The sequence below is a fragment of the Chionomys nivalis genome, chromosome 25, assembly GCF_950005125.1.
Source record: "Chionomys nivalis chromosome 25, mChiNiv1.1, whole genome shotgun sequence".
Classification (NCBI taxonomy): Eukaryota; Metazoa; Chordata; class Mammalia; order Rodentia; family Cricetidae; genus Chionomys; species Chionomys nivalis.
In genome coordinates, this window is record NC_080110.1 from 21,888,495 (window position 1) to 21,902,763 (window position 14,269).

Genomic DNA, 14,269 nt, shown 5'->3' on the forward strand with positions numbered 1-14,269 from the left:
TGCTTCTAAAAGATGTACACATGGACACACACACACCAGCAAAAACAAACAAACAAAACCACACACTTCCTTGATTACTGGCCCTTTGCCAATAAATCGAACTACGTCCAAAATTGGGAAAAGAAGTAAATGCAAAATTAATTATACACAGTATGAATTTGACAATGGACTTTAATAAAAGTAACAATGTATAAAGAAAGTCAGGGCGAGCTTGGGGGCTTTCTGTCTTCAGTAACACTTAGAAAAGCAGTTCATTTACACCTTACAGGTAATACTTGTATCTCTCATAAGAGGCTTTTTTTTTTTTTTTTTTTTTAGGATTTATTATGTATACAGTGTTCTGTCTGCATGCCAGAAGGCACCAGATCTCATTATAAAAAACCATGTGGTTGCTGGGAACTGAACTCAGGGCCTCTGGAAGTACAGTCAATGCTCTTAACCTCTGAGCCATCTCTCCAGTCCGAGTTTTCATTTATGTAAAAGTTGGTTTCCCTTCCAGAAGTATACAATAACTAATCATACCAGAGAAGCTTGAGGGTCAGTAATAGTTTACACAAAATGCAGCTTTAAATAGTTCATGAAATTAGGGCACTACTACTTCTAAGCATCAGGTGAGAGGTTAAAATTTTATAGTATATATATATTAAGGTAATAAAATAAATTACTATATTTATAAATATAAATGTATACTCAGTTAATGTGACAGATTCTAGGTCATGGTGTTATGATAAACTAACGCCACTTCAACAAGAACCTTACCTTCAGTAATAATAAAATCTAGTCTAAGAAACGCCCTACTGCAGATGCTGCTCTACAGAAAACACTTCCCTTTGATGAGGTCACTAAACATGATTGAGCTTGTGTTCTAACAAAACATGCAACAGAGGACAATATTATATTTATAAATATATACATACTTGAATGGGCTTTCAATAGATGTCGTTGTGACTTTAAAGTGCTTGTATCTCCTGGCATTCATTCTTTCATTTGTAGTAATACCTAAACATGTTATCTAGGAAGAAAGAAAAAGCAGTCTGTTATCCTCTGAATATTTAATATAAACAAAATTCTCAAGAGGTCTAACACAGAATAAAAAGACACAATCTGTGCTTGGTTTTTCATAGAAGATCATCAAGCCAGTTCACAAAATATCACTGCAATTGTGAAAAGCAGCCAATTAAATATGAAAAGGTTAACCAGGCAGTGGTGGCGTATGCCTTTAATCCCAGCACTTGGGGAAACTTCTGTGAGTTCAAGGCCTGTCTGGTCTACAGAGCTAGTTCCAGGACAGCTAGGGCTACACAGAGGAACCCTGTCCTGAAAAACCAAAAAAAAAAAAAAAAACCAGAGAGAGAAAGAAAAAACGTTACTGAACACTGCACATATACCAACAGACACTATGAACACAGTTTCACAGTTTCATTTAAAATGAGTGCCGAGTGGCATATGCCTGTAATACTAACACTCAAAAGCTGAGGCAGAAAGATCCCCAAAACCAAAGAGAGGAGATTCCTTAAAGAGTTGAATAAATACTAGTATTTGTACATAATAAAACAGTGTCGTTAAAATGAAGAGAAAATCAATAGTATCACAATGCAAGCTCACACATGTCCAGTTGCCAAGTATTCTAAAAGCAGACTATGAGGCAGAAAGAAAAAGAAAAAAGAAAAAAGGCAAACTGATCTTGAACAAGCCAGAGAGTCTAGAAAGAGAAATTTCACAAGTTTTATAGTGAACATACTAAGGAGAAAGGTACTTGCACATACCTGGTACATCTGACACATGAGTAACACGGCCACCCACATGAAATGAAACACACTGTTCAGAAACATCCAGAACATCCAAGGGGAGCATGTGGCAATCTGAGTAATGTATGTCCAAAACCCATCCTTGGTGTACGTGGTCTCACAGTGAAGGCCCCAGTCTAAACTCAGGAGAGAGGTGACACAATTACTCTTCTGCTCACCTCAGATGTTATGGTGAAACCACTAAGGAATAGGATCTAACCATCTAGATTTAATTCATGACAGAATAGCAAATGATTTTATAGTCTTAGTAATTCCATAACACATCAAAAAAATTAGCAGAGCAAAAACTACGAAAAACAGCTGCCAAACTTAAGAAGAACCTCCTGCCTGATAAGAATAAACAGCATTATTCCCAGCGCTGGAGAGAACACTACCTTTAGACAAGATCCATGAGCTGGTTTTCATGAATGGGGCACAGGAGTCATGACCAGCACCTCAGTAAGGTGGGATGCCTAGCACAAAATCTGTCACCAAGAATTATTAATAGAAATAATGACCTAGGTTGGTAGGACAGTGTTCTCCGGTATGTATGTTGATCTGGATACTAGGTGAGTTCTTGGACCAAATCTTTCCCTTCATCTCTATTTGGGGATTTTGTTTATTCTATCATTTTATTTATTGCTATTTCTGCAGGTGGCAAGTCTTTCTCAGGTTGATTTTTAAACCAGGACCCAAAGCATCACTCTGCTAGACCTGACATGTACAGAAGCTCAGAAACCAGCACTTTATCTAATCTTGCAAAGCACTAAGTCTAGATAAAATGAGTGACAATTGATCTTTACAAAGTAACTCCTGATATCTGCTAACACAGCAATAATTTATACCATACATTTCAAAGTATTTCAAGTTTATGCAAATTGAATTGTAAGTTTGCTTTCTCAACTGTTTAATGGGAAAGAAGAGCTACCACCACCACGGGATCCACCGTGGCTAGTAAACCAACAAGGGACATTCACACTAAAAGGCAGTTCGCTGAGCACTGCTTGCTTGTACTAGACACTGGACACATTTTCCTTCCTTTTTTTTTTTTATTAATTGTTAATACAATAAATGTAATCTAAGTACACAAACATTTGTGTTTTAGGAAGGCAGCAACTACATGTACTCACAAGAAATACAACCATAGATCATCCAGCAGATCATAAACAGCAAGAAGAACAGGTATCCCATAAAGTATCTATGGTTGCCTGCACCTAAAACACACAGAAGTAATTTATTCTAGTTAAGAAAAGGCAACTGGTAACACACCTTCACCGGGTACGCTAAGAAAGGTACAATACAACGTGGACAATTAACCACATACATGTATTACTTATTCTGTAAAATGGTTTCCAAGAAACTTGTTTTAATAAAACTTTTAAAATAAGAATGCTTGGAGTCACACTCACATGATGAGAGTATTGATCTCACTCTGAAGGCAAGGGAACACATAACACAGAACCTAGTTATGGCTCTCAGTCCTACTCCTACGGTGTGAGGTCCTATTACACCTGGTCCATCTCCCTTTATAACCCTTACAATCACGATTTTTTCTTCAAGAGTCATGCAGTCTTTGTGACCACCTCCTTTCTATCAGCCCTTCAGTCTCCAAGGCCACCTCTGATCACTGACTCAGTCCTCTCGGACTGCACGAGTAGCATGAAGTGTGGAATCCTCTCTGCCTCTGTACATGCCTTCTCAGATATTACTATTGCCTTACTTTCTCCAGCTCAATGCTTAAAGTGTTACCTCCCTCGTCAGATGAGTTTCATCATCCCTCAATGGGAAAGAGGACACCGTTTACACCATAAAGAATGGACAGGGAGACAGTTAAGACTCTTCCCGAATGATTTTTGCACTCGCAAACACACACGCACACACACACACGCTCATACACATACATGTATCTCAATGAGTTACTATATAGACAGCCAAAAGTTAATTTAGGAAGTGTGTGGGATGTAAGAATATCTAGGGTGCTGGAGAGATAGCTCAGTGGTTTGAGAGCACTGGCTGCTCTTCCAGAGGATCAGGGTTCAATTCCTAGCACCCACACAGCAGCTCATAAACTGTCTCTAACTCCAGTTCCAGGCGATCCAGCATCCTCGCACAGACATACATGCAGACAAAACACCAGTGCACATAATAAAAATAAATAAATTTAAAAATGTTTAAAAAATAACTATATTTAAATACTGTATTTCATTAGTCACCTAAAGTAACTTAAATTAACAAGTTACTTAGAGATTGCTAACACAACTTACCTACACAGTTACCCACCCACGGGCAGTGATGATCAAATTTTGCTATGCAGCGGTTGCACACACCACAGTGTTTGGACCTCACTGGCTTCCGAATCTGTTAAGAAACATATTAAAAGTACTATGAAGAACACTGCAAAAAAAAAAGCTGGCGCATGACTTTAATCCCAGCATTGAGGAGGCAGAGGCAGGCGGATCTTTGTGGGTTCGAGGCCAGCCAGGACTACACAGAGAAACCCTGTCTCCAAAGCAAGACAAGAAAAACTCACCATTTCCATTTTCAAAATACAACTGTGAAAAGACAGCACTGTGTCTTCTGAGAATTATACAAACATGTCCAAACCAACAAAACCAGAAAATTGCTGTTAATTTGTTCAAAACAAAATCTATAGCAACAATGGAGGTAAAATACTCCATAATAATAAATCTTAAAACAGTTTCTAAAAGGAGAGAATGGAGAATGACTATATAAAAGGTAACAGCTGGGCTTGAACACTGTTTCTTCCGTGACTGAGAACTGTGCGAGACCCAACTCTCAGAAAGTAAGAATAAAGACCAATTTGTTACAAGAAATGATTACACAATTTGTATCGCTCACATTTCCAAATAATACAAACACCAGCCTTTCTAAAGCCTACATGAAAACTCATTTGAGTAACGGTCATGATGCTGGTTGCCGTTTTATTAAATACAAGTTTCTTTTGATAAAAGGAAGGCCATGTTAAAACTGAGTCAAAGAGTAAAAAAGTAAAAGCCTTTCAAATTAGAAAGTTTTAAAAGAAGGTGCCTTCCCCAAATTAACAAATCTAGCAAAAAACAGCAGTGTTCTTGTTAACTGCCTCCTGCCATCTCAAATGAGGTTCAACATTCCCCTGCTAGAACCATATCTAAGGAAGAAGACAAAAAAGGTCAGTAGTCACTCTTTCTTAACAAAAAGCCATTGCTCTGGGTTTTACAAGCACTGAAACGCTATGTATAGTACCTCTCCCTGTATTGTGAACGCTCAATCAGCTGAGGGAACAAACAAACGTACAGGTGTTTGTTCTTCAAAGGCTCCAACTCCACTGCTCAAGCTATGACAAGCGCTAGAGCCATTAAGCCACAAGAGAAGCAAATGTCCTAAGATCCTTCACTGGCCATACCGGAGCTTCAATGAAAACACTACTGTTTCCCCACTACTTTGCACAGGTTAGATACTATTCTGAGGTAACCAGGAAAAAGTAGACTGTAGTAGGAAGCTCTTATACCAGTAAGAGTGATCTGTGGACCAAAGAAAAGAATGAGCTGTTCCTTCTCACAGACGTGACTAAATCTACTTAGAAGGCAGCAGGATGATCCCCCACTTCCAGCGCTCAGCTACATTGTCCCTTAGGCAACACCACTAAAAAAAAAAAAAAAAAAACCTGAGCAATTTGCTACAAAACAAAAACACCTGGCTTACTGGAGTATATGGAGGCAGGCAAGTAGGTATTTTCTATCAGGTGGGGACGCCCCTTTTCTGACAGGAAAGGACAAGGATGGCCTCTGGTCTGGCCACTGGCCCCCTCCCTTCCTCTTGACAACCATTATTCCCCTAACCTTCCTTCCCAATGGGACTTGCAGAAGTACTTATAGGTCTATAAATATTTAGAGATTTCACTTTTCTGTCAGAGCCAGTAGTGGTTGTTATTTTCTAGGGAGGAAAAACAAAAACAAAAAGAAACCCCAAGAACTACACTGGAGTGGGTGGTAGGAGAGAGTCCCAGAGACCCTCCTGTACTTGTTTTCCCCAGGCCCAGCCTGAGGGATGAGACTTGAGAGGTGATCTCACCTGAGCTAGGATGGAGTGTGAGGTGCTGAAGTGTGAATGTACTAACCTCACCCTGGGCAGGGCGTGCTTCCAATCACACTGGCCCCTGTGGTACCTGTTCTTGGGTGACAGAGCCCAGCCCTCTCCCCCCATCACACATACACATTATTGGGGCATTTCAACAAGAGTGAACCTTTTATTTTGTTTCTCTGGTTTGGTTTTTTCTCTACTTTTTTATCTTGTGGAGTGTGCCCCCACCACACACACACACACACTCACAGACACAGACACACACCAGCTTTTTATAGGGTCCAACTGTCCCCAGCTGCCTTGTTCTAGTAGGTAGACTCCAGATGTCCACCACCTCAAATTGCATGTTTAAACTTACAGGTTTTGGATGTGAACATGTGTTGACCATTGCTGTTAAGTGTGTATACATGTGTGTGTGCACGAGTGCATGTGCCCACGATCATGAATGTGTTGGGGGAGAGGAGTTTGGATCCCAAATTGAAGAGGCCAAGAATTCAAAGAAGGAGAGAGGAGGAGGAGGAAAGTGGGTGAATTTTTTAAAACTGTCTTGGATACCTATTTGTTATGTTTTCCTTTTTAATAACTTTTTAAATGTCTGTGATGTGTCCAAGGGGCTTTGGGGAGGACCCAAACAGGAGCCTACCCACAGTTCTTTCACCCCCTAGGGGATCTTATCCCAGACAGCATTAACCATCCTTGTAAAATAATGACTGAATGTGCAAAAGAACGCAGTCAGGGCACAAAACCACTGCCAAAGCAGAGCAGTGTGCACTTTGAGCACTCATTTACAAATGGAAAATCAAGCTGTCTAAAACCTTCCTATAAGCTTAAGCTATGTCAACTCCTTTATTAACTTATGTACTATTATGTACTAATAACAAGACCTTAGTTTACTTGCAGCATATAATTTAAATGCATTTAGTTTCATGTATGATTTGGCAGTGTTTAAATGGACAGTGTTTAAAGTATTTTCACAAATTCTATTAAAAAATTGAAGCAAAAACTTAAATTTAAAATGTCTATGATAACATAGTCATAGACATAAAATAGTTGTGACTATGTTATCATATTTTAATATTTCATAAAGAAATTTCAAGTCTTAATGTCTGACAATTTTAAAGGACCACTTTTAAACTTAATGACAATATAGTACTCCAAGCTGCATCGATACTTCCAAGTAAATACTCAAATTGTATCTGCTACAAGACTGTGTTATCTGAAAAATAATCTATGGAATTTTTACACTGTAATTTTTAAACTCAAGATTTAAAGGCTGTACTCAAGCTTTCAATTTTAAATAGTAGCAGGTTATGCATTTTAAAGGATAAAAGAGAATGAGAACAGATATGAGCAGGGCTCTGTGTGCAGTCAAGTCTGCTACCAGGCACAGGCACACTCCAGGCAGACATTCCTTCATCGCCGCCCTCTTCTCCCCCAGACTGCATGATGCATGGGGAGTCTGGGGGAGGAGGTCTCTTTCCCATATTCAGCACCCCCTCTACGTGAGATCCTGTCAGGAGGAGGAAGAGAGAACGAAGATAAAATAATAAATATTACCAAGCAGGTACTGCAGAATATACTGAGATCCAGACTTCCAGTCTCTGCAAGTTCAACTATTGTCTGTAAATTTAAAAAACAAAACACTTTTTTTACTCAAAACTGAATGATGCTCACCACCTCTTTTGCTGTTACTATGAATCAACATATGTGCCATCTTTATCAATCTCTTTTAGCTCAAATAAGATATCCTGACTCATTCTTGCCATTTCATTACTGTATGAAAATCGAAAAACATCAGCACAATTTCTATACAGTCTACCAAAAAGGGGAGGAGACCACAGAATTTGTTAAGATCAGTTAATCACGAGCAGGAACGATTCATTAAGATTTGTTTCCTTTTCAAATGAGCTCTGACTTGTTTTCTTGTTTTGTGCTGAGGTAGGGTCTCCTGTAGGGTAGACAGGTGCCGAGATTACAGGTGTATTGCTCCCCACACCAGCTACAATTGCTCTCGAAATAATCTAAAATGCCTGGTCCGGTTCTACACTGATGGAAGAGTTTACATGAATTCAGCTTCAAGCCCATGTCACAGAAAAGGACTCCCTACATCAGTCACATACAGAGTACTCTGGCTCCTGGAATGGGGACTTGGCACTATAAGTTTACAGCTTTCTAGTTTAACAGGTAATTCACCCAGCATCCTTTGGGGTGGAGGTTAAAGAGCTGTTTCAGATGTTGATCTCTACAAACAACCAGAGCACCCTTGGTAATGGAAAGGAAGTTGTCATAAACTGTGAAGCCAGGCATAATGAGGGCACCAGGGTGAACGCCACTAATTCTAAGAGCTTCCTCCTTTTTATCTAAGCCTCTCCTATCAGGGATGAAAAACTGGCAGCCAACTGGGTACATCACCACCTTTTTCTTTTGTTCTTCTGTAGCTTTAATAATCCCTGGGTCTGATTTCCAAGACTTTCCAAAATTGTAGAAAAGTGCAACACTATTAGCGAGGAAAGGAAGGTGAATAAATAAAAAGTTGAGATGTATCCAAAGTTAAGGAATCTAAAACAAAAGTTTTTACATAGAGGTTTATAATCCATATGGTGTTACCATACAAGAGCACCTATCAACCAAAAATGGTGAGCTTTTCTAAACCAAAATATATTTTCCCATAGTGTTCATAACTAAGCACAAAAAGATGAAATATGACTTTCTAATAAATTTATGTCGCAAAATCTTATATGATACTTCAAGTCAGTAAACATTAAAAAAATTCAGTAGATCAATTTTGCTTTTGAGAAAATGAAGGTATTTTCACATTCAAAGTTAGATACATACTTTTTTCTTACACCAAAAATAGGAACCTCTTCAGATATCTGTGATGATTAGTGTCCCTATAAAGAAGTGTCCCAAGAAGGGATTATCATATTAGATTGGCCTGTGTATACTTCTCTGGTGGATTTTTTTTCTTTTTATTGATTTGTATTTATTTTCATTTGTATCGGGGCAGGGGGAGGTGTGGGGCTGTGTGTTGTGGGGGGTTTTGTGTGTGTGTGTGTACAGGCGCGCACGCGTTGTGTGTTGTGGGGGGTTCTACGTGTGAGTGCAGTGCCCACAGGACAGGTGAAGGCACTGGATCCTCTGAAGCTGGAATCATGACCTGGGTGCCAGAAGCCACACTCTGGCCTTCTAGAAGTACAGCAAGAATAACCCGAGTCATCTCTCTAGCTGTCTAAGTTGTGTTTTACTGAGGGATCACAGAAGCAGATCAAAACTAGGATAACAGCATAGTTATATACTTAAAGGGTGCACTTAACTACAGGAAAGCCAATAAATTTTCTCCTTTGCCTTTTTTGAACATATTTAAGTTGATGTTAATTTTAGAAAACATATTTTTAAACCTTCCTAAAATAGAGAGGTTTTACCTAATAAAAATACAACAAATATACCAGGCATTTATAAATATAAAAGAATTAAAAACTATAAAAAATAAATTGCGAAGGCAGTAAGAGTCCTGAAATACAGAATATCTGGTTTACTCAATAGCATTTTCAAGATGCGTTGCAGAAATAATTAACAAGATGTACATGCAATGCTTATATTTCCCATGAAGGCAGTTATAAAAGGAACTTTAATGAAATAATCCTACATGTGTTTGAACACCAAACAACCACATGAAATCCAAGAGAAGCACAAAGGGGAAAGGAAAGGTTCACCATCAGCACTTGCTAAGCGATACCAATTTATAGCCCATTAGTGACACACTGCCTGCCTTTCACACCAGCACCAAGAAACGACTGGCGATTGTTCATGTGGAAAGCATTCTCTTAATCTCACAGCTGTAGGCCTTTATGCTTTAGCATCCACAGTGAGAGAGACTGAACTCGACACCACTAACATTTCAGGGTGGCTGCGGCAGGTGATCCCAGCTCAGCCCTGTGTCGGGAAGGAAACCTCAGGCAGAACCCTAACAGGCTCCTGCGCAGGAGTTCACAGCTAAGCCTTTCTCTTGGGCAAAGAAAGGTGGATGGAGGCAGCCAGGTCAGACGGGGATGTGGTGTCATCCTGACACCAAAGCGGACAGAAAACACCAACAATTACCCTACAGCTGATCACAGAAAACATGAAAGTCTGGATAAATGCACTTCAGTTAATCATAGAGAAGATGAAAGACGAAGAGAGAGGGCATAACAATTACATTAGCATACTTTCAAGAAAATAAAATCAAAGAAGAGAAGGATATATAGCAGCTATAAGTCAAAGAATCCAGTCTCAAAGAAAACACAACCTAAGGAAAAAGCAAATAATGAACCAACAATGTTCCATAATTAAATTTAACTTCAAGGGCCAGTGAGATGACTCAGTGGGTTAAAAGCACGGGATGTACAAACATGAACACCTGAGCTCAATCCACATAGCCCAGCGGAGAAAACGAGAACCAGCCCCAGCAGTGGTCCTCTGACCCCTACCATGTACCATGGCAGGAACATAACCTGCTGTGCTCATTCATACACAATAATAATAAAAGGTAAATTTTAAGTTTAACTATGAACCCTACCAAATAATTTAAGGATAAGGCAGTAAGACAAATAAAAGGGACACATCTAGAAGAAAACAACTGAGACCAAACAAAACAATTTTATAGCCATAAACTAAGAAAAAACAAACACATACACAGCCTAAAAAGGCTGCCCTCAAACTCCCAATCCTACCTCAGCCTCTGAAATGCTGTGAAGAGAGGTGTGTGTTCCCCATACCCAGAAAATCTTCGATCTTAATGACTTCTTTCTGGAATAAAGATGAGTTTCTATCTGGTTGTTTGATCTTTTGTGCACCCCCCGAGCTTCAGCAGAACCAGAGAGATGCACTCACGACCAGCTACTATGAGTACAAGTCTAGAGGTGACCTGGTCCCGAAAGCTAGCGTCTGTCGGGTGGGTGTGCGCGTACACCTGCATGTTCACACGATTCATTTCTAAATGCCAACCTTACAAAGGGTAGAAGAAAAAGCTCTTTTAAAAGTAAAAATGCTGATTTAAAAAATATATTGTTCTTTTGACTTTCAGGCAGTACATACTGATACTAAGGTTTAATGTCTAAGAAAGAAACCCAAACCAGTACACACATAGCCATACCTACAAAGTGACGAGGGAGAACTGACATGCACCAGGAGGAATTGCTAAGTACATCAAACAGCAGCAAACTTAGCAGTTCTCTCCAGCGCTGAGCTGAGGCAATGCGAGAGTGTCCTGGAGAGCCAGAACACTCGGTCTCACGCGCAGAACGTACTGAAAAAGTACAGAGTACTCCTTTCGAACTTGCCGAGTTAGAGGACAGACTAAGAACTTAAAAAGAGCTCAGTGGCACAGGCCTACAGTCCAAGGTCCATGGAAGTGGAGGCAGAATGCCCTTGACAAGAGAGTTCCAGGGAAGGCTGGGCAACATCATAAAACCTCAAAACAAAACAAGCCACATGATGCAGTAAACAAGTTCAAGTGTACTTACAATCCCAAATTATACTGTTTTAAAAAGTATGTTATGGCCTGGCGGTGGTGGCGCACGTCTTTAATCCCAGCACTTGGGAGGCAGAAGCAGGCGCATGTCAGTGAGTTTGAGGCCGGTATGGTCTACAAAGCGAGTTCCAGAACAGGCAGGCCTGGACTGTTACACAGAGAAACACTGTCTTCAATTAGGGAAAAAAAAAGTTTTATGCTGGGTGTGGTGATACACACCTTAAATCCCAATACTTGGGAAGCAGAGGGGAACAGCTCTCTATGAGTTCGAGGCCAGCCTGTCTACCTAGTGAGTTCCAGGACAGCCACTTGTTTCAAAAATAAAAAAATAAACAGTAATAGTAAATTAGGATTTTATGTTGATAATTTGGTGATGTTAGCACATGATACATGCTGATACATAATAGTACTGTTTTTAATGAAGCAAAAGAGAGTCAGTATGTGTAAAAGGAAATTAACCACTACCTACTAAGTTTTCTTTGTTTTGTTTTTTTGTTTTAAAGTGAGATTAAGAAAATCCTTGTGGAATCCTACTACTTGGTTAGAAAGCTGAAACAGTAGGACTGCCAGTTCAATTAGAGTTTGTGCTCTATGACAAGACCCCATTGCAAACAACATGGGGGAGGGGTCTTTAGAGAAAATAGTTGAATATTAAAGCATGGAAATTTTGATAGGAACTGTCTGATAAAAGTTAAAATACTTTGACAGCTTTCAATTTTAGTTTTACCAAAGACTATCTATATGGCCTTGGGGTCCTAAGGCTTAAATTTTCCCATCAAGAAAAGGAATTAACATTGGCTTACAAGATATAGGTAAATGTTCATTTTTTTAATTGACATTTATTTATTATGTATACAGTGTTCTGCCTGCAGACCAGAAGAGGGCACCAGATCTCATTATAGATGGATGTAAGCCACCATGTGGTTGCTAGGAATTGAATTCAGGATCTCTAGAAGAGCAGCCAGTTCTCTTAACCTGAGCCATGTCTTCAGGTCTGGTAAATGTTTCTTTAAAACTTAGTTAACATTGGCTGATATTGTTTGTGGCTGTTAAAAACAGGTTTTAAAAGCAACCTGCTAAATATAAATATTTACAAGCATTATTTATATTAGTTCATGTTTTCCTAGGAATATTGCTTCACTGTAACAAATCACGAGCTCAGTCCTAATGACAAATCATCAAACATTTGCTTGGAAAGGGCTGTCATTTAAATACATCCTTTTACAGCAAAGGATATCATTCCAAAACCAGAAGAACCATGTCACATACATCCAGAATTTGGTTGCCAAATATATCCCAAGAGGCAATGCACTGTGCATTGAATGATCAAAAAAGGACCTGTAAAACATACATTTTATAAAAAAAAAAAAATAAGTGCTAAAGTTCATTATAAAATGAATAGAGAATAAAATTACAAAGCCAAAGGTATTTAAATACTGAGATTGTTTTCACAGTAACAATTAGTTCGGCAAGAGTCTCTTAACCTACCAAGAACTAAACTATATTTCACATACGCTGCGACTTTAGAATGTCAGTGTATCCCAGCTTGTTGCACTTCAGTCTACAGCAACTTCATCATCAGAACATTACTCAAGGACGTTACAGTTCTGGCACACGAGGACAAGGCTTCTCATCCCTCCTAACCCACCCCATTCAGCTAAGGACGGGCACATCTTCTCAAGGAAGATGAACTGGCTGACTCACTGCAACTGCAGGCTTGTACTTCTAATACTCCCGTAGGAAGAAGTACTGATAAATGCCAGCACAAACAGAACCCTTTAACCATGCAGACCAAGTAGTCTTGCTGTTTTCCTAGTGACCTGTCAGAGCTCCCGACTATCAGATGAACCAACCAGCTTCTTCTGAGAACTGACACCAGTGGACGACTAGTTCTCGAAAACTCCAGTGAAAATGAGATGCTAAATGAAGGCAAGTGAGGCAGGAAGATGTGGGTCAGACACCTTCCTGGGTTTGCTCAACAGGGCAACTTTTAGGGCAAAAAGACTTAAAAAGAAAGGAAATGGTCAGTGCTTAAAGCAAGGAGAGAAAAGATTTTTAAAAGGCTAAGCTTGCTTCAAGATTGCACAGATGATAGTCCACTCTGCTAGTAAAGTCAGAGCCCATTGCTTTTAATGCCAATGAAGAAAGGCAATACCTATAGCAAAGTAGATATAATAATTACCTAAAAATCAATATTTTAACTATTTCTAAGAATATTTTAACTATTTTCACTTCAAAAATCATATGCTACAATTTTATCATTAAAAGATCTTTTGAATAATTTTAATAATGCTAAAAGACCTAAAGATTTCACAAATTATCAATAAAGACAATATTCTAAACATAGAAAATATTAACTTGACATAACAAGGTACAAATTATGTTCTTTCATAAATTTCAAGTTAACATACTTACTTGGAAAGAAATTGTACTGTAGCCCAAACACCACCATACATGAGCCCTTTAATGAGCCAAGAGTCAATATTTAGGTCTGCTATAAACCCAACCAGCCAAATAACCAGGAATGGAGTTCCTAGCATTACTTTCTGCCGAAATTCCTGTAAAACACAAACATTACAAAGTATTTGTATGTTTCAAATGACAACATTAACCTCAGCTATCTTGATAAAAGTATGCAACCAAAAGTAAAATTCATGCCCTCAAATCTGCCTATAGTGTTCAGGTAGTACACAAAAAACAACACCTAAAAAGGAGTTTTTTAAAATTGTGGAAAATAAGAATAGAAGTTGAAATTGTGGGATTGAGTTCTACACAGCCAGACATAAGACAACGAACAGCAGGACAGGTTAAGACGGCTAGTTAGAAAGTAACTTAACATTTTAATAAAGGCTTTGCTAACTACAATCAGAATGACTACGTACGGTCTCATAAC

General features: G+C 39.0%; 1 protein-coding gene across 2 annotated transcripts in view; it reads right to left on the reverse strand.

Moving 5' to 3' along the window:
• The window catches only part of Zdhhc17 (zinc finger DHHC-type palmitoyltransferase 17), a 62,587-nt gene that overhangs the window by 3,242 nt on the left and 45,076 nt on the right, over positions 1–14,269 (reverse strand). For both annotated transcript variants that reach the window (XM_057757594.1, XM_057757595.1), the window contains 8 exons: positions 13,792–13,934; positions 12,612–12,714; positions 8,283–8,405; positions 7,425–7,487; positions 4,052–4,145; positions 2,918–3,001; positions 1,767–1,924; positions 918–1,012 (listed from right to left, as the gene is read on the reverse strand). In XM_057757594.1, coding sequence (XP_057613577.1) covers positions 918–1,012; positions 1,767–1,924; positions 2,918–3,001; positions 4,052–4,145; positions 7,425–7,487; positions 8,283–8,405; positions 12,612–12,714; positions 13,792–13,934 — 863 coding nt within the window. The remainder of the gene's footprint in view (positions 1–917; positions 1,013–1,766; positions 1,925–2,917; positions 3,002–4,051; positions 4,146–7,424; positions 7,488–8,282; positions 8,406–12,611; positions 12,715–13,791; positions 13,935–14,269) is intronic.